This window comes from Bacillus rossius, chromosome 17, assembly GCF_032445375.1.
Source record: "Bacillus rossius redtenbacheri isolate Brsri chromosome 17, Brsri_v3, whole genome shotgun sequence".
NCBI classification, from domain to species: Eukaryota; Metazoa; Arthropoda; class Insecta; order Phasmatodea; family Bacillidae; genus Bacillus; species Bacillus rossius.
The window spans coordinates 19,222,033-19,242,700 of NC_086344.1; the positions used below are offsets into that span (position 1 = coordinate 19,222,033).

Consider the following 20,668-nt stretch of genomic DNA (forward strand, 5'->3'; position numbering starts at 1 on the left):
CGCAATATGGTAGCTATATCGATTCAGTCGTCCACAAACGGTGCTGTAGTAATAACAAGTACCTACCTACGTTCTTATGGTACAAGCAAGAGAATAAGGTTCTAGAGGGGGAAGAATCACAGGGATGTATTATAGAATATGATACCCAAATGTTAGTTTAATATAGAAAAGAATTTTGTGCAAAACAAGCGTGTAATAGCTCCTCGCCCAAAAACCCCATATTCCTACGCTGGTACATTTCTTGAATCGTGGCTTTTCCATGAATAAAATAATAAAATTACGAAAGTGGTGTTATTCAACACTACAGTCCTACCTCTATGCACAGTGTTTAAAATTCCTATTGGTTTATATGAGAAACTACAGTTTATAGGTTGGGGTCCCTGTCCCCTGTTTTTCAAGATAATGAACGATATCGGAGAGGGGATGGAGGCCAGGATGAGGTAAATATTTACAATCGCGGTAGATGCCAAAAAAAATGCTAAAAATCCGAAAATACTTTTATTCTATGCTCTTTCACTCCCTCTTTTCAAATCAACCGGCGGAGATAAGAAATTCCAAATACTTTAGGAGATACGGAATTTTTAAATTTTGAACATGTAGAGTAGCGGTATTTGCGAAAAATAATTCTAAAAATCTGAAATTACTTTTATTATATGCTCTTTCACTTCCTCTTTACATTAAAACCGGCGGAGATAAGAAATTCCAAATACTTTAGGAGATATCGAATTTTTAGATTTTCATCACAATACCTGTGAATTCAGGCGGCCACCATTGTTTCTTGTTTACGAGATGAGTATGATTTTTTTCCGCGTAGGTGAACCGACCATTGTTGCTTGTTTACGTTTATGATTTTTTATTTTCGCGACGTAGGTAGAACGACTACATCATTTTCTACTAATGGCAAAGGAATGTACCCGCCTCTAACGTATGTGAGTTTTTAACGTTTCAAATTTTAATGTTTTATTTGTTGCGCAAGTAATAAGTAAAAAAATTACGTGAGTTCCTACCGTTCATCCTTTGTCCCGGTTTGTTAGGTCAGGTCAGCTACATTATAAATACTTTAAAACTAAACAACCATTAAAATTAATTTATATTATTTTTAATGTCTGCTTAGTTTGAAAGTATTAATAATGTAACTGACCTGACCTAATCGACCATTTTAATTAATTAGGCATTCACGAACGGTAAATCAAGACGCACATAAAGTTCTGCCATTCCCGATTACACCAAACCATTTACCTTCGGCCAACCTCGGTTTTATTTATTAATATTTATATTTCCCTGTTTATTTTAATGTAGCTATACTAACCTAACTAACCGTCCATAGTGTTTTAAAGTGTTTTAATGTAGCTAACCTAACATAACATAACTATAATAAAAGTATTTTCAGATTTTAATAGATACTCCTAAACAAGCAACAATGTAGTCGTTCACCTACGTCGCGGAAAAAAAAAATCATACTCGTCTCGTAAACAAGAAACAATGATGGCCGCCTGAATTCACAGGTATTGTGATGAAAATTTAAAAATTCGATATCTCCTAAAGTATTTGGAATTTCTTACCTCCGCCGGTTGATTTGAAAAGAGGAAGTGAAAGAGCACAGAATAAAAGTATTTTCAGATTTTTAGCATTTTTTTTGGCATCTACCGCGACTCTACATATGATGAAATTAAAAAATTCGATATCTCCTAAAGTATTTGGAATTTCTTACCTCCGACGGTTGTTTTGAAAAGAGGAAGTGAAAGGGCACAGAATAAAAGAATTTTCAGATTTTTAGCATTTTTTTTGGCATCTACCGCGATTGTAAATATTTACCCAGGATGAGAGTATCTGCAGAAGATTGTGTAGTGTATGAGGCGGTGGGGGAATATATAAATGTGGGTGGTACGACGGACAGAGGAGAGTGGGATGTCGCTGAATGTTGAAAAGACGAAGATGGTTAGATCCACAAGGAAGAGGAAAGCAAAGAGAGAAGTGTATAGCTGGAAGGGGCAGGCAATAAAGGAGGCCGACGATTATATGCATCTGGGGGTTACCCTGCAAAATAAGCAGGGATGGGCAAAATAAGTGCAGCGGGTGCTGAGTAAGGGTAAGAGGGTGCTGAGGCTGTTTGGCAGGACCCTAAAGGGTGCAGGGAGAAGGCATACTCCACATTGGTCAGGCTCCACCTAGGGACTGAGGCAAGGGAGCTGGAGAAGGTGCAGCATAGAACAGTGAGGTGAATGATGGGCATGTGGAGGAGAAGGGAGGAGCAAGAGGGGAAAATGCATGGTCTGATTGAGATGATTAAGGATCTAGGGTGGAAAGCATTACAAGGAAGCGAACAGGTGGAAAAGTTAGCCAAGAATGTATAAGGTGATAAAGGGAGAGGAGGGGCTGGGTGCAGCTGGGAACTAGGATACACACAGGTGGGTACAAAGCGCAGAGAGATCACATGCGGACGCTCCAGAGGGAATTGAGACGAACAGAAAGCAGTAGGAACGCTTTCCTTGGGAGAATAGGGAGGGAGTGGAATGGGTTGGATGAAGAGATGCTTTGGGTGAAATATGTGAGGGATTTGAGAAGAAAACTAAAAAGGTGGGAAGGGTGGGGGGGGGGAAGTGAATGAACAGGAAGGACTTTTTGCCACCAGGTGGAAGCCCAATTGCGAGCGTAACATTCAAATCAAAAATAGGTAGCCTGTGCAGTGACGAGGCCGTCACCATGTTATTGAATAGCGCAACCAAGACTGTTTTAAACGAGAGATATACCTGATCCTGTAGTCGCCACCCTACTGTTTACTTAATATTAACTGCAATCTGATCCTGTGGTTCTCCAGATACTTAGGAATACAGCGTAAAACCAAAACTGATTTCTAAAAGACAGGTATATCTAATGTAAATACATTACGGCTGGGACCAACAAAGTTCAGCCCTAACTTGTTTTCCACCCTAATAAGGTACAAGAAAACTAATCTTTCATCTGCTTTAAAAAGATGACATATTTGGCAATTATATTATAAGTTAAATAAAATTAAATGTATAATCAATATTAATTAATAGTCCATTATAATAGGACCAGCTTTCGGTGTAAATAAACAAATCTTAACCTCACAAATATTACATTAACACGGTCAAGTTACCTGTAACCACGTCAGCACAAAATGTTCCTTCCAAGTTGTATAATAACTTCTTGAAATAGTTTCATCTTCTAGCACAAAGCAGTCATCTTAAACCAGCTGTAAGAAGCTTTGTTTATCTCCAAGGTCTTTGATTTCTTTTGTTCTGGTTTTTTCAAGTACAAAGCAAAGAAAAGTAAACACTACGAATATGTGAGACTCATCAGCAATCACCTAAAAAAAATATAATATATTGAATTTTTTTTTTTAAATTTTAAGTAATGATCGGCTTTTGCCAACAACCAGACACGATTCACGTATTCTTTTCATTATCATATTCAGCTCAAGAATTTTTCAGGAAATACAAGTTTCAAAACCATGCTTTTCCCAGGACTCGAACCCAGAACCCCCTCGCACATTAAGCCAGTGTGCATCTGTTTTGGAAATCGGTCCTACAAGATATAATTATTTTTGTTTGTTCATAGATCCGTAATAATCTCATATGGGAATCAGGTTGCCAACAGCAAAGGATTGCATTTCGGATTCCAGGGTGGGCCTAAAGGAATGAAGAGGGGAGGTTCCAGGTTAGCTCTTGGTGTCTAACCACTTAGCTATCGTGGGTCGTCAGCCCCAACAGGGTTCACTAAGTCCATGGCTGGACTTAATACAAGTCATTAACTGTTACACGGCTAAACTCTCTAATCAGTAGATACAACTTATTCCTAGATATTAACACTGGAAAACTCAGAAGAAAAACATTTCAATTACTGACACATTTCATTGCAAATTACGAGAACACACTTTGACACTTACATTGGTGTTAAACATGTCACAATCATTGAATGCTATGTAATATTTACTATGCTTAACGCATGTGACGTAGCTGCAGTCTCACAGTGAATGGTTGCTTGCTGAAGTTGGCCAGCACCGTAAGTTTATAATGATAACTGTAAGGTTAGGTGCGATATGTCACCACCATGAATCGACTCTAGTAATTGCAATTGTTACTTCTCGCAGCCGTATGCATGAAAGTTTTAAGTAAGATTTGTCCGTCCTGGAGTCGGCCAGTACATACCATAAATCTGTGGTGCATTGGCGATGCAGGGTAAAATTGAAATGGTAGGGATAGAACCTATATCAAAATTTCCCAGGGATGTGTATGGCAAAAAGTTAAATAAAAGGGTTTCGGAGAAACTATATCTACCAGAATGATGTTCACAGTTGATATTCCCCTTGAAACAATGTGTCCGACCCGAGACATGTCTGTGCTAGACTGCTATTAGGTTCTGCAGTGCGAGAGAGTATAACATGTCTTATGCTTGACGTCGTACCGACCATGGTCGTTAAGCCCGTGCTCCGCACCGCCAGTACCGTATCCCGTTTTCGGAGCGCGCCCCTTGCCCAGCCGGATTGAGTCAGGCGAGCGCCTCGGGCGTGACCCCAATATACATAATGATATTTAAAGGTACGGAACCCCGGAGGCTCGAACCCATAATTCAATTAAGGGAAAAGCCATTAGTACGAAATTACTAATTACCCGACATGTAATAAATGCGTCGTAGCCACTCCGGGCGAGTACACCATGCACGGAGCAGACAACAAACCTCATTAACAGTTACCGCGGCCACTGGCCTTAATTAAAATGCCCGTGACTATGATCAAGTCAGAATAGGAGAAATCCCTCTAAAACAATTCACAGTGGGACAATATGTTAGTAAATTTACAGTCGCCAACTTGATGTCACAATTTAAATAATTAAATACATTAAAACCATTGTTAAGCCTTAAGCACCCAATTACCAGGTGCTACATTTTTATTGGGCACCTGGAACATGTTTTAACTGGTAATAGAGTAAATTCAATTAATATAAGTTTATTGACGCCGACTCACAAATAAGAGAAAGTTTCTCTTCCTTGCGAGGCGGCCATGTTCGGCAGTCTCCAACCACTCTGCGCCGGGAACAGACGTGTGTCCGTGGGCAGCATCCAAGTTTTCTTTCTTTGATTATTTTATTCTATACTAAATCTTTAAATTTAAAACCTCTTATTAATTCATCGCTGCCCACGTCGACTCGGCGCGTATTTTACGGAACCGGGCCTATCCCGACCGTCTTCATCGTGATACCGCGCTGTGGATCGTATTACTCACGTAAGTGTTTCGCCGAACTTAGGAGCCCGCTCATTGACCCCCCCCCCCCCTGCACCCGTTAACTTTCGGCGCTGGCCGTCTCCAGCGAGCATCAACCCACGTCCCGCGAGACTGCCGCGGTAACCATTGTCATGTAGTGTTGTGTTTAGTGTTGGTGAGAATTTTTGTAGCGGGACTGAACCGCGGAGCGGACTTGTAGAGTGTACCGTGTACTCACATGGACCCCCGGTGAAACTCCCAAATTAAATGTATTCTCGCCAACTCGTATATCATTTTCCGTAATCTCCCGGCCTCCACACAGCCGAGCGGCCTTCACAGTCAAGGTAGAACCATTCAGGTTACATTCAAGCCGTGTACCTGGTGGGGCACGCGGGGGCAGAGTACCCACGACCCCACACCAACGGCCTAGCAGCCCGCTAGCCTGGCGCCCCTCCGGACAACAAGAGCATCGCGACGCATGTAGCGCCCGTCAGGTACCCCCCGGACCTTTCACAGAGGTCGGGCGACGGCATGCTCAAAATCATTTCAGAAAAATAAATATAGTCTACTGCCTTTCTAAGGACGTTATTAGGTGTGCCATTTGACATGTGGTTGTTTTTACTCTGGGTGATATCGTGGCGTGACGTTGCCACATGACCTTTGGGCAGTAGTGCACTGTCCAGACACTGCTAACATGGATGCAAAACTAGAGTATTTACTATGGTGTTTGTTGCATTAACACACGAATGATGTAGACATTTCTGATATGACGCGTTCATTTAGATAGAGCACTCTTACTAAACACACGTCTCCCTGACTCGTTGCCTAAATAGAGCCAAGGCTTGTTGTTGTACGATGCGAAGTTTGTGGGCTATATCCAGAGACCAAAGGTGAGAACAGGGATTTACCAAAGAGTACGAACTAGGTGCGAACATGAATTGACTTTTGAGAACATGTGCGGTGCAAACATGATGTGTCCCTAAAAAAAGACTAGATGTAAACATAAATTGACTCTATAGCATGAGGGGTTCACAACCAAATTATTTGTCCCTGGGCCCTTAGTTTTTTTTCGACAGCCCTGAATGATGGTGCGACCATTCGAACTAAAGACTACGTGTGTAGCAATGTAAAAATTGAGATGCCTAAGATGTCCATCAAGTTCTGTCCCTGCCCGAACACGCCCGAATATTCACCTTCGGCCAACCTCGGGATTTGTTTTATTTTTGCACAGGCAAAATTAATTCAAATAGTAAAAGTGGTCGGTTAGGTTAGCTAAATTTAAACACTTTAAAACATTATGGACAGTTAGTTAGGTTAGTATAGCTACATTAAAATAAACAGAGAAATATAAATATATATAAATAAACCCGAGGTTGACCGAAGGTGAATATTCGGGCGTGTTCGTGCAGAGACAGAACTTGATGTACATCTTAGACTTTCCGTAAAAATTAGTTAACAAAGTCAAATATCTTTTAAACACAAATTATAAATGTCTCTTGAAAAGAAAACACATGCTACACACTTTAACTACCTCTCCCATGACACTCGATGTGTTCGCAGCATACGCTGGAGCACACTCGACACAATATTTGACATGACTCAATAGCTACCTTAAGGGAGGCATGTGGAAGGCTACTCGAAACTCAGCGAGGATTATCAATAACATTAAAAAAATAGTATTTTAAATTATATTAATTCTCGTATAATAAAAAGGAAAGTTCTACAATATTCGGAAATTATATAAATATAATTTCCGTTTTTTCCAATTAATTGCTTTACTTACGAGATCCATATTAAGACTATTATATGTGGCTAACGTTTAAAAATGATGATTAAAAAAACTTATATTATTGCTGGAGTTTGATGTTTGTTCAGCACTAGTCATTTATATTTCAAATGTTTGTATCATGTGGTGGCTTGAAAACAAAGTTGTAAATAGGGATGCAACATCGCTCTTAAAAACATCGATATCACGAACATCGATGTTCAAACGAAAAAACATCGATGTAAAAAAACATCGTTCTGACAACCGATACATCGATGTTTTAACCGATGTTTTTAAATATCAGGAAAAACATGCCAAAATGATTTAAATTATAGTATGTAGCGAAAAACCATACCTACTACAGGTTCCTGACCACAATATCCACAAGATAGCTGTGAAAGTTGAGCGGTGACCGTAACATTATATAGCGGAGAAATAAAGATAAAGGTGTACTGCACTGCCCTTAAGTGGTTTCAAGATTCTGTATCGGTTGTTTTATGCCTAAAAATTACTCCAAAAACACGCCTTTTAGCCATTTTCACTCTACTAAAAACACAGTTTAAAAACTTAATCCGCATTCAAAAGTACCTTTCGGCATTCAGCGAACACTTAAATGCTTTTCGTAAACATACCCCACTCGGATATCTTGAGTAGTTTTCAAATCACGTTTTTCCTGGCGAAGCCGGGGGGGGGGGGGGGTTAGGGGTTCAATCCCCCCCTTAGCACCAAATCTTTAATTAAATTTCTTATCACTAAACAAATTTCATATTAAAAATTAATAAAATTTTTACCATTACAATATTTAAATTTAAGTACCGAAAACTGCTGAAATAGCACTATTTTACACCTTAAAATCCAAATTTTCCCGGGGGAGGACACCGGACCACCCACTTTAATGCAGGGGGGCGGGGGCCATGCTTCTTAACACCCCCCTATACACAAATCCTGGCTACGCCACTGACCGTATGTGTGCCCGGGCAGCCTGCAGCCTTATGACACAGGCTTACTTAAAATAAAATTACCCTTGTTTTTTATGTTTTTAGTTATCATTTCGTGAATATATTGTAAATAGTACAGATCATGAGAGATCTATCTATCCAAAAACCATTGCGATACGACATTTAGTTATCAAGAAACTTTTTTTTAATTTTGTATACTTATAAAACTTACATTTTTAAGTATAAATAAATGTTGTAAACGCTAAACCATTTTGTTTGGTATCCTTATTTTTTTTACAGTATTTGAAGAAGTCTATATTCATTTAAAAAATAACTATTTTTTTACACAATTTATTTTTAATTGGAAAAAAAATTAGGAAAAAGCATGAAGTGTATGTGCAGGTTTAAAATGTAACATTAATTTTCTCGATAGAGCTAGCGAGACCGTATCGGTACCAATTAATAGCTTGTATGTACAACAAGCTATGAAATTGTCCATAAAGTCTCGCTGCTTTTTTCCTTATATTTTTCAAAATTTAAAAGAAAATTCTTGTGTAAACAAATTTTTTTAACGGTACCTATTTATTTTTTCCAAATAATTTTACACATCTTAAAGTACTGGGAAAAAATTGATACTGAAATCAACCAAATAGTTCAGTAGGTATTTACAACATTTTTGATACCTACTTAAAAATGTAGGTTTTTATAGTAAGTATAGATAGTTAAAAAATTGTATTTTAAAAACTAAATGTATCGGAATGTTTTTTTTATATATTCAATAAATATTCATGAAATGATAGCCAAAATATTATAAACAACTAGGGTAATTTTAATGATGAACGATGTCGATGTTTTGGACTTTTTCGTCGATGCATCGGCGATGTATCGCTCTTCAAAACATCGATGCTAACATCGATGTTTCATGAACGATACATATCGTTTGCATCCCTAGTTGTAAAGTTGTAATGTTTGTTTTGTTTATCAAATGGCTGATAGTATTGCAGGCAATGCTTTAATGCTTTAAAGCTTGTTATGTATTGTAAACGGAAATGAATGGAACAAAAAATAATCCTAATGGTGTCGATTTTAACATCCCAAATAAGTTATTATACAACCTACATTCTCAAAGGCGTAACGGAGAATTCTGTGACGTTAAGTTTTGTATAGCGGATACCGTATGTTCAGTTCATTCCTGCGTTTTGGCATCTTTTAGCCCTTATTTCCAGCATATTTTTGCTCACACACTGTCTGGCAATAAAACTAATTCTGTTGATTCTTCTGAAGAAGTTACAAACATGAACTTGAAAATGTGGTCTATGAAAAACCCAATACAAATACACGTGATCTGCGAAGACACGTGCAGTAGTTCATTATGCCCAGAATGTCTGATGAAGGTAATTGATTTTATGTACGTAGGGAAAATACACATACAAAAAGAGCACCTCAATCACATTCAGCAGTTGGGTAAAATTTTAGAAATATCAGAGTTACTATTGATTTGTGATAAGTTTTTTAAAAAAAATAAAGGAAAGGTAATGAAATCTTTAGGGTTAGGAAGAACTGTTGATGCTGTTGTGAAGATATATCTCCAGGTTAACCTAAGCTCTGAGGATTTTCATGAGTCCAAGGAGTGTCGGAATGTGTCGGTTGACGCTGTGACTGAACAGTTACAAATTGATTCCAGTAATTTACCAGCAAATGTGATTGACAATAATAAGGAATATGAACAAATCAATGGCTGCGAAAAAACTTCAGTGATCATACGTACGTCAAACATAAACTTAAAAAAAGTAAAACAGGCTTCTGATTCAGACCCATACATATGCTCCAAGTGCAGCATTCATTTTGCCAACACGAGCCTTTTACGTCAGCACCATCAGCAAGCACACTGTGGCAGACTCTACACGTGCTACACATGTAGATTTTCAGCCAGAAAAGCGTATTCGCTGTTCAAACATCTTCAGAAAGCAAATCACAACGAGTCGGTGTGCTCGCTGTGCATGTTTGAAGCGAGCAGCGCGGAAGAACTGAAAGTCCACATCCAGCAGCACAACCACCCGAAACCCTTCTTCTGCGACGTGTGCAACGCGCGGTTCCCGACCCGCGCCAGCGCCAACTCGCACCACCCCACGCACTCGACGGAGGCCCCGTACTCGTGCGAGGTGTGCGAGAAGAGCTTCAAGTGGAAGCACGGGCTGCAGAACCACATGGTGGTGCACGGCACGGAGAAGAAGCACTTGTGCGCGCAGTGCGGCTTCTCGACGCGGCACCTCCGGTCGTTCCACACCCACGAGCTGCTGCACACCAGCCCGCTGCTCAAGTGCCCGTCCCCGGGCTGCGCGTTCCAGACGCGGGTCAAGAAGTACCTCGGCAGCCACCTCCTCACCCACAACAAAGAGAAGCCCTACCAGTGCGAGATATGCGGGCGCTCCTTCTCGCAAGCTAAGAACCTGCACCGCCACGCCGACAAACACGACAGCACCACCTTCGTGGAGAAGTGCCACCTGTGCCTGTACCAGACGACGCGTGTGGACAAGCTGGTGACGCACTTCAAGAAGCACCACCCTGAAGGCGACCTGCAGGAGTTGGTGGCGCGGCGGAAGAAGCGGAAGATGGAGTACCTCCGGAACAAGGCCTCCGGCGCGAGGTCGCTGGGTTCCAAGAGCAATAAGAACAGCAGCTCGAAAAGTGTGACTCCCGCACCGACGGACGTGGTTCAAGCGGAGAGTGTGAAAGGCGGCGTGGTCTCGATGGAGTGTGGCGACGTGTCTAGCAATCTTATCCTTCAACCAGAAACTCAGTGCCAAGACATAATAATAGTGACTACGGGTGGTTTGTTGTTGGACTATGATTCGATGAACTACGCAGAGAGTGACGCTATAACACACCTACAATTCTCGGAGGATGCCGTGGTCGTGGGCGGTAACCACGGAGGAGAAATTTCGTTTGTTCCGGTCGGGGAGCAGGATTCCGTTCTTCTCCGACCCACGGACGATATGGAGAACCTGTGCCTGGCCATTCCTCCGCAGCCGTCGAGTGGGCAGGTGGTGGACGGCTGCATCTTGGAAGAAATACTGGATCCGGGTGTGACAGCCGTCACCGCCGGCGACCAGCTGCAGTCAGACTGCCCGGGCGACGGCTTGCGGCACGTGGAGGGCCTGTCACTCGCGGAAGGCACGGACACCTGCGTCACTCTGCCGGGCGTGATCTCGGCTCAGTACGAGCAGCTTCTCGAGAACTTGGAGCGAGGCTCCGCCAAGGTGGGCGCCACGAGCACGGGCGAACTGCTATCAGCTTCGGTTCTGGACGCAAGCGGAGCCGTTCCTTTCTCTCCGCAGGACGTAGAGAGCGACAGTAATTTCTTCTCGGATCTCAGTCACATAGTGAGTGACAAAACCCTGGTTGATATCGTGGATGACAGTTCCTTCGTGGCCGCCGATGTCGGCTTGCTCTCGTCGAATCCTGATGATGTTCATCTGGATGCAGACAGCAGTATTTTTAATAGTTTACATGAATTATCATGGTTCCAATAGAGCTTTATGTATGTAACCATTAGAGACAAGATTATATGGTGAATTGCAATAAAACCGAAATAACACCGCAAAGCATGTCAATACATAACACCGAAATGCAAGTTAATACATCATTTGGCACTGAAATGTAACTCAAAAACATGAAAACATTCAGCAGTTGCCAAAAATTAACTCAAATTTAAAAGTGTATTCTTTTATTATGGCAAAATGATTAAAAGTAATTTATTTTGAATGAATTTGGTACCAAAATGTACATGGGTAGGAATAAATTAATATTAAAGGTTGTTTTATCTTGCATCTCATTTTAGGAACACATTTTGAAATTAATAGTCAGCACATTTTTAAAACACACAAATATTTGGAGATTTATTCAAATTTTCTCAGTAGTTCTGTTTAAATTTGCTTTTTAGAAACTAATGATTTTATGCTATAAGTGCATAATGTGTCAGATAAAATGTGACTATTTTGTTGAAATAAGTACTAAGTATTATTTTATATGCATATTTGTTGAATAATACACATATTTTTATGAATAAAGACACTGAATGAAAAGAAAAACATTAACACCAAAATCTCCTGCTTTAAAAACAAAATTTTCGTAAAAATAAAACTATAAAATCTTGTCCCTAGTAATAATAAAAAGTACAAGTTACATAAGTGCTCTCCCACTTGACGAACTAGTAACATAACATGTACACATTTAAATTCTTCCATTAAAAATAATAATGTTTTAGGTGATGAATAGGTCTGGTTTTATATTAGCCCTATTAGTAGAGACCTGCAAAATTTGCGGATTCATTTCGTGTTATGCTACAATTCAAATAATTATACCTTAGCGCTGCTTCTGCCATTGGTTCACTGTTAATCTGGAGTAATGAGGGCCAATTAGAGACCCTCGCTCAAAGAAGTGTCGAATCACAGGCCACCCAGTCGTGACGACTCACAAGTCAGCAGCCAATGAACAGGTGGCATTTACCCGAGTGTGTAGAGGATATTGGAGTCTATCCTGGAGGTCGTTGAACCCGCAAATTTTGCAGGTCTCTACCTATTAGGTATGAAACTTGCTAATTGCCATGGTGATAATTGTAACTTATCTAGTGTTTTAATATTTTCAGTAATTTATAATTATTATTACTTCAAAAAAAAGTTTAATATAGATAATCCATTTTGTTCCAACTGCATAACATATAGTGATGAGAAAAAGAGTACACATTCTCATTTACACACAGAAGGTGAAAATATTTGCAGATGTGACAAGTTTACTGTGATTCAGATTATTACATCCACGAGTTAAATCATTTTTGTGTGTAGAAGATTGTACACAGGGATTGACAAGTCATCAAACTCAATAATACAATTAAAAAAAATTAGTTAGTAGAAGAGGAAAGAAAATTTATATGCACTGAACACTAATTTTACAAATACATTGTTAATCATGACAAAAATTTTCATTGACTATAGAAAAATATGCTATTAGGAAGTATTTTTGTTTCTTAAATAACTGTCCATTAAAATAAATTTTTATTGTAAATTTTGTGTCTTTTTATGAAGAAAGGAGGTTTGTAATACCAGAGAGTTGCACACAAATCATCTTTGCGCTCATCGAAATCTACGGTGATATGTTATGTCAGCTTGCAGTTCTTTGTGGTCTCTATCGCAAACATTTCACGCTCGTTTGGTGAGGGTCACAGATCACATCATTACTGAGTCGGAACCCAAGTGTTTCGGAAGCTACATTCCGTCATCCTAAGCTTCTCTGATCTGATAACTAACTGTGTAATCAAAAATTAAGGAATTCTTAACGACCCCTTATCTTCATTGCCTTCACCACTATCCAGAGGTAAATATATATATATTTTTTTGTAATATTACAAAATCCCTCAGCATAAAAACAATGTTAAATAAGTAGTAATTGAAGAAAAAAATAATTTCTTTGATGAGTTTAGTTCTTACAGATATGCCTCCATTGTCAACCATTATCTCTGGAACACACTTGAAATTTGTAACCCATAACATTTAATATGATCACTAATTTCATTTACTTTAGAAATCCAAAGTAAGACAGTAAAATAATACACCTTTTTAGTTCAAAGATGAGATACAAAAATTGACAACAGAATTAAAAAAAAAAAAAAAATAACATTAATACAATTGAGTACAATAGCTACAACATATTGTAAAAAATAAATAATACAGAAAAATGTATCAGTTAAAAAAAATTATAATATTTATGTTATTTAATCCCTTATATCAATTTATTTTAAGTATTAAGTATTGTATACGTCGGGGTTCATTGACAGAATTTATTTTTATGACAATCAAAATGGAGAGTGCTTATGTTAAATGTGCTTATTTGCTGTTCCGTGTCAATAATAATTAATATTATTACTGTGTAGTATTATAATAATTTAATATTATTGAACTGAGCAAAATGCACATTAAATTTATGTATATATAATATATATACACACCTGCTATGTAAATAAAATTTTTGCATTTTGTCCTTGAATTTGTACTAATGTTTGGTACTTTTTGACAGATTAGATTAAATTTTATTTTTACAACAGTGGTGCTTTCTTTCTGTTGTGTACTTGCGAATACCATGCATGCGCTGCAATGCCACTCAAAGAAAGAAAGAAAGAGCTTGTGTTTTAATTGTTTCGGATATACAAATTTTTTTGTTTTTCCATCTGGTGCACACACAAATAAATCAGAAGGTTTGCCGACCCGCGAGTAGGCTACATGTAGTTGTCCGTGTGAGAAGCATGGATTTTCCAAATTTAGCCCTCACGCTTGTAGCAATTGTCCTTGTGCTTTGTTAATGGACACTGCAAATGCGAGTCACACCGGAAACGGCAAAATTTGAATTCAAATGGCATTACTGTCAGAATAATTGGAATGCGTGGCAACAATACATCTTCTCCTTTAAATTTTTAATTTAAAATTGTAGCTTCCATGATATTGTTGACCATATTTTTCACTGAAAGCCTGTTACCGTTGCGATGTCGTGGTGGATTCATATTTCGGAGAAGAATCATAGGCATGCCAATTTGAGGGCACTGCAATACATGCATGATTTATTTATTATTCCAACAATCACACTTGGATGAAGACAAATTCTAATTAGCATCGTAATGGAATGCACAAAAAGTAAATCAGTGTGTGGTGTTCATGTGGATGGAGCGGTGCGTACTTGAGCAGTATCAGGTCTTGCTTCCCGTTGTTTGTCTGTTTCTGATACTCGTGATGCCTTTTTATTTTGTGCTTGGGGTGTAAACAGACCAATCACTTGTCGTTTGGGCGGCGTAACTGATTTGACAGCGAAAGTAATATCTTCTAACAACTATTACAAATTCACTTGGATAAAGAAAAGAAAATGAACTAGATATCTATTGACCGGCAATCGGAAATTCACAATCAACACCACTTGTTACGTTACGCGCAAACTGAAATGTCGCTGTTTGCATTTGGTTCCATTCAATTCTGTTATGCGTGCGCACCCATACACCCCCAAACACAATAACAGCAGCTAAACTATATGAAATACATTTGTTGAAGCAATTTGCGTGCCACCTATTGTGAAATGGTTGTACTAATTGAGAAACCTTTGCGGGTGTGCGCACAACTCACCAAAGTTTCATCGCAATTGTATTGATGGTATACAAACACATGCGGGATAAACAAAGAAATATTCATAGAACTGGCATACATCAAAACCAGGATTGTCACGTGTGTGTAATGACTAGGAGCCACTTTCAGTCACATTAATCTGTAGAACTGATATAAACACAATATGGTCATAGTTACATATTTATTTGAAGGTAAGTATAAGGGCCATAAATTAAAAACAGAAATAAAAATTACACTTTTTGTAAAACCAGTGAGTTGCAAACTCAAGACTTCAATGGTCATTCAGCACAAATAATATTGTTACGATTTACCGCGGGTTCGTAAAGGATAGCCCAATTAATAGATTTTACTACACACCACAGTTTTATTGATGGCCACTACTTATGTCACTTACAATTAATCTTATAAAATTGCCAAATAATCAATTACACTTAAAAATGTTGCTTCACCAGTCACTCGTTCCTTACAATCCACACACCTCCCTGGGCCGCACCTCTGGCGCAACTCTCGCCGCAGTGCCCCTCGTGGATCTCAGCCGCGGGACTCCGTCACCGCACTCCGCCGCCGCCGACGCACTTGCCTTCCCCGAGATCCCACTCGTCTCGCTCGGAACTTCGCTCGGAACTCCGCCGCGCCTGCGACACTTTCGCCTGGAAACTCCGCCGCGGGAAAGCTCCCGCTTGAACTCTCCTCTGACTAACCCTCGGCCGGCGTCCCAGGCACATATATATAGGCCAAGTCACCTTCCAGAACTCCGGAGCGCGGCTGAGGCCAGTCGCGTCATTCCGCGCCGACCCGACGGCAGAAATCTCTCGAAACACGTGTCGGCGGCTCGCGTAACTCCACAGCTGTCCGGTGTCAGTTATGTGTCAAATGCAGGGCGCCGTGCGGGGAGTAGCGGGAAGGAGTGGGGGGGGGGGGGGGGGAAGGAAGCGGCGACCCAGGTGCGCATGGCACATCTCATGCTACGGCGGCATGTGATGCAGCCCAGCTAGCTCTGCACCTACACGTGACGTGGTCTTGCTCACGTTTGTAACAATATTAATGTACTAAATTCAATGAATGTTATTTTGTCAGCATGAAGTTAGTACCAAAATGTATTTAAATACATTGGGAAAAATTAATTTAACTCTTTTGAACATGCATCTCGTATCAGTTATTCATTTTTATGTTTCCAATGTGTGTACATTTTCCACAATCAAACATACACTTGCAGATTTAGTTTTAATCTGATTAGTTATGCCCGCCATACATATTACTACGTAATTACATTTCTGGAAACATGTACCGTATTAGTCAAAATGGCACTATTTGCATGAGATTATCAAGAAATAAATTAGTATATATAATTTGCTGAAAACCACACTGTCTTTCTGAATATAATGAGTTTATAAAAATAAAAACAATAACACAGAAATATGCTGTTTTAAAAATTAAACTTCCTTTCATATAAAACCATAAAATCTTGTCCTTCTCGTACATCACAACCTAAATATTGTAAACTACTCTGCACGTATCGGATAACTTGTAAGGTTTCCAGTGAATTTGGTTAGCAATACTCATAGTTTTGGTCTTACTATCAGGATAAAATCGCACATTAAAAAAATAAATATGAATCTCCACCAGACTTCCTTGGCACCTAGAGATTTTGTCCCCTCCTCTGATTGGCTTCTGATAGGGCTTCCGCCCGGTGGCTAGGATTCCTGGACTTTCCTCACTGAATTGTCGGAAGGAATTCCAGCAGACGCAGAAAACCTGACGGTTATAAATTCTTGGCTCTTACAAACCAAACTAGGGAACATTTCCTGCCCCATTTAAGCTAATACTACTGCAACAGCAAAAGTATCAACCAAAAAATTCAAGTACTTCAGCTACTGTGTTGGTTTGACAATTTTAGGACAGTGGTTCATTCAGAAGTCAAACACACTTTTGTGGAATGACAACTCGTTATTTAAACTCATTTGAGATCGGTTATCATTCCATTTAACTATTTTCCAAATTTCTCTTGCATGAAAGTCACAAATAAAAACTTTTCACCTTTATACAACAAACATAATTTTTTGTCCTTAAGGCTCACACACCATGTTTCATTCTTTCCTATTTTTGACACAACTTTTGGACATTTATAAAATTTTAAATTGAGACCTCCCTTGCATATAATGTTCTGCCACAAATATTTTCAACAGTCATACACTTAAGTATATCATGGATGTAAAAAGTCGTGCAAGTATTGTTTATTACATAGAATTTCATTCCCTTTTACACCCAATGTAGGTATTACACCAAGTGAATGTCTGTTGAAAATATTTGTGGCAGAACAAATGCAAGGGAGATTGCAAGATAAAATTTTAGAAATAGGCCCGTAATTAAAAGAAATTACATAAAGCTAAAAAATTCAACATGGCATGTTAAACTCAGACACAAGATAGTAATGCCTTTAATAAATATTTTAAACTACAAATTGTCTGAAATTATTTTTAAAATTGTAGCCAAGTATTTGACTTACAATCAAGAAGGCACTAAAATACAAAATTAATTGTCCTAACATTTTCTCAGTGAAAGAAGGTGTCAAGAATACTAATTATGACAGGAAAGACTGAAATTGAGTTCAAAATGTTCAGTATTCACAACAGATAAATTATTTAATAATATCAGCATGCAGTTGGTAGGAATGTGGGATAGAAAGCCAAAGTATTTTTCTCATATTCATTTATTCATTTGATTGTACAAGTACTCCATGAAACAAGACATGTATTTACAAACATCAAAACATCTTGCTGTTGAAGGAGTTGCAATCTCTCTCAAACGTGACTTCTTTCACGGGCGAAGGTAATACAGCAACAAAACCACCAGTCTGCAAAAAAAAACAAAAAACAATTGTTATTATTTAACAGGCCATCAGAAATAGAATTTTTCTTATAGTTTTACACAGTGACTATTTACAATAACATCAATAATATCAGATTATTCTATTACTGACTGCTACCGGCTTTAACAGAGCAGCCAAAAATTATTTTTAAGGGTGAAAAATGTCACTGCAAATACAGCAAAAGGTCTAATCTGGCATCTTATGGTTCAGAATATTCTAACATGTTTGTTGCAAAGCTTTAAAACATTGGAAGACTAACATTCGCTTATGAAATTTAGTTTTTTTTGGTTGTATATGTTTAAAATAATAAAAGTTGGTTACTTAAAAAAAAATCCAAAGGTGGCACTCAGTTTACTTCTACGACTGCCCAATATTAATGTTATGCAGTAATATTTTATAATTTTTTTACTAAATGGTGTTATATTAAGGGACCAATCGGTTAATCACTTCATCAGTTCAAACATTGCAAACGTTAATCCAATATTTTTATTTATTTAAATCCTGTATTTCTTTACGATAAGTGTATTAGTACTATTGCTAGTTGCATTTCACATATCCACATAAGGTACTCCTGTTAAAACTAACACAGATGTTTGCTAATCCCGCATAGCAGTGGTTGCCTGATTAAAGACCCCTCACTGCCCCGCAAAGACACTCGACTCACCTGTTCCAGAGACTGGCGATGCGTCCGTCGAGTGGCTCACAGCCTCATGCGACGGCGCTTGTTGGCGGGAGACGAGGCACTGGTTTTGGGGGGGTGCTGGGGCAGTTTCCGCGGGACGGCGGTGCCCTGTGCCAGCAGGCGAGCCTGGGGCATCGTCCTGTTCCAGAAGCGAGATGCGTGCATCGGGTGGCCTGCAACAACGACAAAGCTAAATAAACCAACCGTTGTCGGCCAGACCTAGCTCACCAACAATTACATTTAAACCATCTAAAAGCATAACAATTTACAAAGGCCATTAAAATTTGAAGGTTAAATCTGTGGTGGCAACACACACGGTCCTCTTTAATTAAAACTTTGACCACAAGGGCATATTATATTTTTCCCAAGAACTACTAAATTTTAAATTGGGACTTTAAAAACCTGAGATGCTACTAACCCAATTGACCAAAGCTACGAGTAACACTATTTCAGTAGCTGTCAAAATAGAGCCAAGTTTATAGGAAAGGGAAAGGAAGGTGAAGAATGACTGAGGAAGGAAGTTCAAGGATAGCATGCGGAGAGAAGGAGAAGTCATTCTTAGAATTTCGATGGGGCCAATGACTAGGGGATTTCGGGCGGTGTTGTGCACATTACAGTTAGTTGGGGAGACCACTGCTGGAGATAGCAGTGGACGATGAAAAGGGTGTAAAAGTAAAATCAAATCCCTCCAGCTTACCTCGCTGCTCTGGCACCTGCACCTTGAGCTGGCCGTTGCGAGGGGCGAGCAGCCGGAACTCGGCCTGCACGTCCCTGAGCACGGTGCGCTGTGCGGCGCGCGGGTTCGAGCGCTCCCGCTGCTCCCTGCGCAGCTGGCGCCGGACCCGCCCGCGGAGGACGGCGTCCGAGCGGCACAGCTGCAGCCAGCGGCGGCTCACCAAGGCTGCAGCCAGCAGCGACTTGGAGTCCAGTTGCCTGCAACAGAGATTGTCACATGTTCAGAACTCATGCAGCAGGGGAAGACACAGGCAAAGATAATTTTTTTTGTAATGAAGAGTAGCTGCCTCTAGGAAACAAGGTGAAAGGTTTGTTAGGTTATGTTGGCAACATTAATATGTTTTTATTTATCTCACCAAACAAATCTTTATCTTTAATGCAAATAAATAAATATACCATACAATGTTCCCAATAGAGGTTATAAATATTATATTTAAAGCAGCATTTTAACTATCTAGTAAAGCATTTATGCATGAGTATGGGTAGGTCATAATAAATTGCACCCGTGGACTATTATAAAATGTCTTTCAAAAGTGTTAACTTAAATTTATAAACAGTTTATTTTTGCAGCATAAAAATAAGCTTGAGAAACAGTTTTTATTAGCGGCATAAAAATTAGCTCGAAAACAAACGAAGCAATTCAAAACAGTTTCCAAAAAGGAAAATCCTATTTAATATGCTATAAACCAATTTGTAGGTTACTAATAATTAAAGCTTTTAAACCACATGTAGGCCAAATAAAGCATTTACGGTTTATAAAACATAACATTTGATAAATATATTACCGATACTCGATACTACTATTTCAGAAACGTACATTTAACTGATCATATAATTATTTAAATTTTACTAGAAATAACAGCAATGCATGCATAGCTTACCTTAAGATCATTTGGGCTATTTCCACAGGTAATTTGCTGATAAAATCTATATTGTCGGACTCTTTCCCTGCAGCTGCAGAGTTAAGTCCCATAACAACAAGCAACGAGTAGAAAGGCTCCATTATCTTCACAACAATGCCTCAAAACAATCAAACACAGCAGCACGTCTCACACACGATACTTGCACGTCGCCTGCCGAGAGCACACTGATAATACAGTTCCGTATGATGCGCAGTAAATGAAAACAATGATGGTAGCCAATCACAGACAAGCATTTGTTTGACGTCATAAGTCAAACAGTAGTGCCAACCTATGAACGTAACCACTTCATATTTTGTTTTTAATATAGATTTTAAGTTTTTATTTTCTTTATAAATATATAAGTTTAATTATTTAAGGGTTTAAAAAATA

General features: G+C 39.0%; 3 protein-coding genes across 5 annotated transcripts in view; 1 reads left to right on the top strand and 2 right to left on the bottom strand.

Moving 5' to 3' along the window:
• LOC134540683 (sorting nexin-21) overlaps positions 1-3,261 on the bottom strand; it is a 28,328-nt gene extending 25,067 nt beyond the window's left edge. For all 3 annotated transcript variants that reach the window (XM_063383564.1, XM_063383561.1, XM_063383562.1), the window contains exon 1: positions 3,122-3,261. The gene's annotated coding sequence lies outside the window, so the exon portion shown is untranslated. The remainder of the gene's footprint in view (positions 1-3,121) is intronic.
• On the top strand, positions 1,821-11,460 carry LOC134540953 (zinc finger and BTB domain-containing protein 24-like). Its single transcript, XM_063384042.1, has 3 exons — positions 1,821-1,877; positions 2,118-2,213; positions 9,892-11,460. The coding sequence occupies exons 1-3, from the start codon at positions 1,821-1,823 to the stop codon at positions 11,458-11,460; spliced, it is 1,722 nt and encodes a 573-aa protein (XP_063240112.1).
• Positions 11,461-17,578: 6,118 nt separating this feature from the next.
• On the bottom strand, positions 17,579-20,469 carry LOC134540684 (uncharacterized). The gene is made up of 4 exons (XM_063383565.1): positions 20,258-20,469; positions 19,339-19,574; positions 18,624-18,814; positions 17,579-17,944 (listed from the first exon to the last, which is right to left on the bottom strand). The coding sequence occupies exons 1-3, from the start codon at positions 20,377-20,379 to the stop codon at positions 18,660-18,662; spliced, it is 513 nt and encodes a 170-aa protein (XP_063239635.1). The 5' UTR covers positions 20,380-20,469; the 3' UTR covers positions 17,579-17,944; positions 18,624-18,659.
• Positions 20,470-20,668: the final 199 nt, after the last annotated feature.

What these genes read in the sequence shown, in the direction of transcription:
- LOC134540953 (XM_063384042.1), top strand. Translation starts at nt 1,821, where the DNA reads ATGAGAGTATCTGCAGAAGATTGTGTAGTGTATGAGGCGGTGGGGGAA. An exon ending in CGGTGGGGGAATATATAAAT is followed by an intron (nt 1,878 to 2,117) that starts GTGGGTGGTACG and finishes GCTGTTTGGCAG; the next exon opens with GACCCTAAAGGGTGCAGGGA. An exon ending in AGAAGGTGCAGCATAGAACA is followed by an intron (nt 2,214 to 9,891) that starts GTGAGGTGAATG and finishes AAACATCTTCAG; the next exon opens with AAAGCAAATCACAACGAGTC.
- LOC134540684 (XM_063383565.1), bottom strand. Translation starts at nt 20,379, where the DNA reads ATGGAGCCTTTCTACTCGTTGCTTGTTGTTATGGGACTTAACTCTGCA. An exon ending in ATAGCCCAAATGATCTTAAG is followed by an intron (nt 19,575 to 20,257) that starts GTAAGCTATGCA and finishes TCTCTGTTGCAG; the next exon opens with GCAACTGGACTCCAAGTCGC. An exon ending in GCAGGTGCCAGAGCAGCGAG is followed by an intron (nt 18,815 to 19,338) that starts GTAAGCTGGAGG and finishes TCGTTGTTGCAG; the next exon opens with GCCACCCGATGCACGCATCT.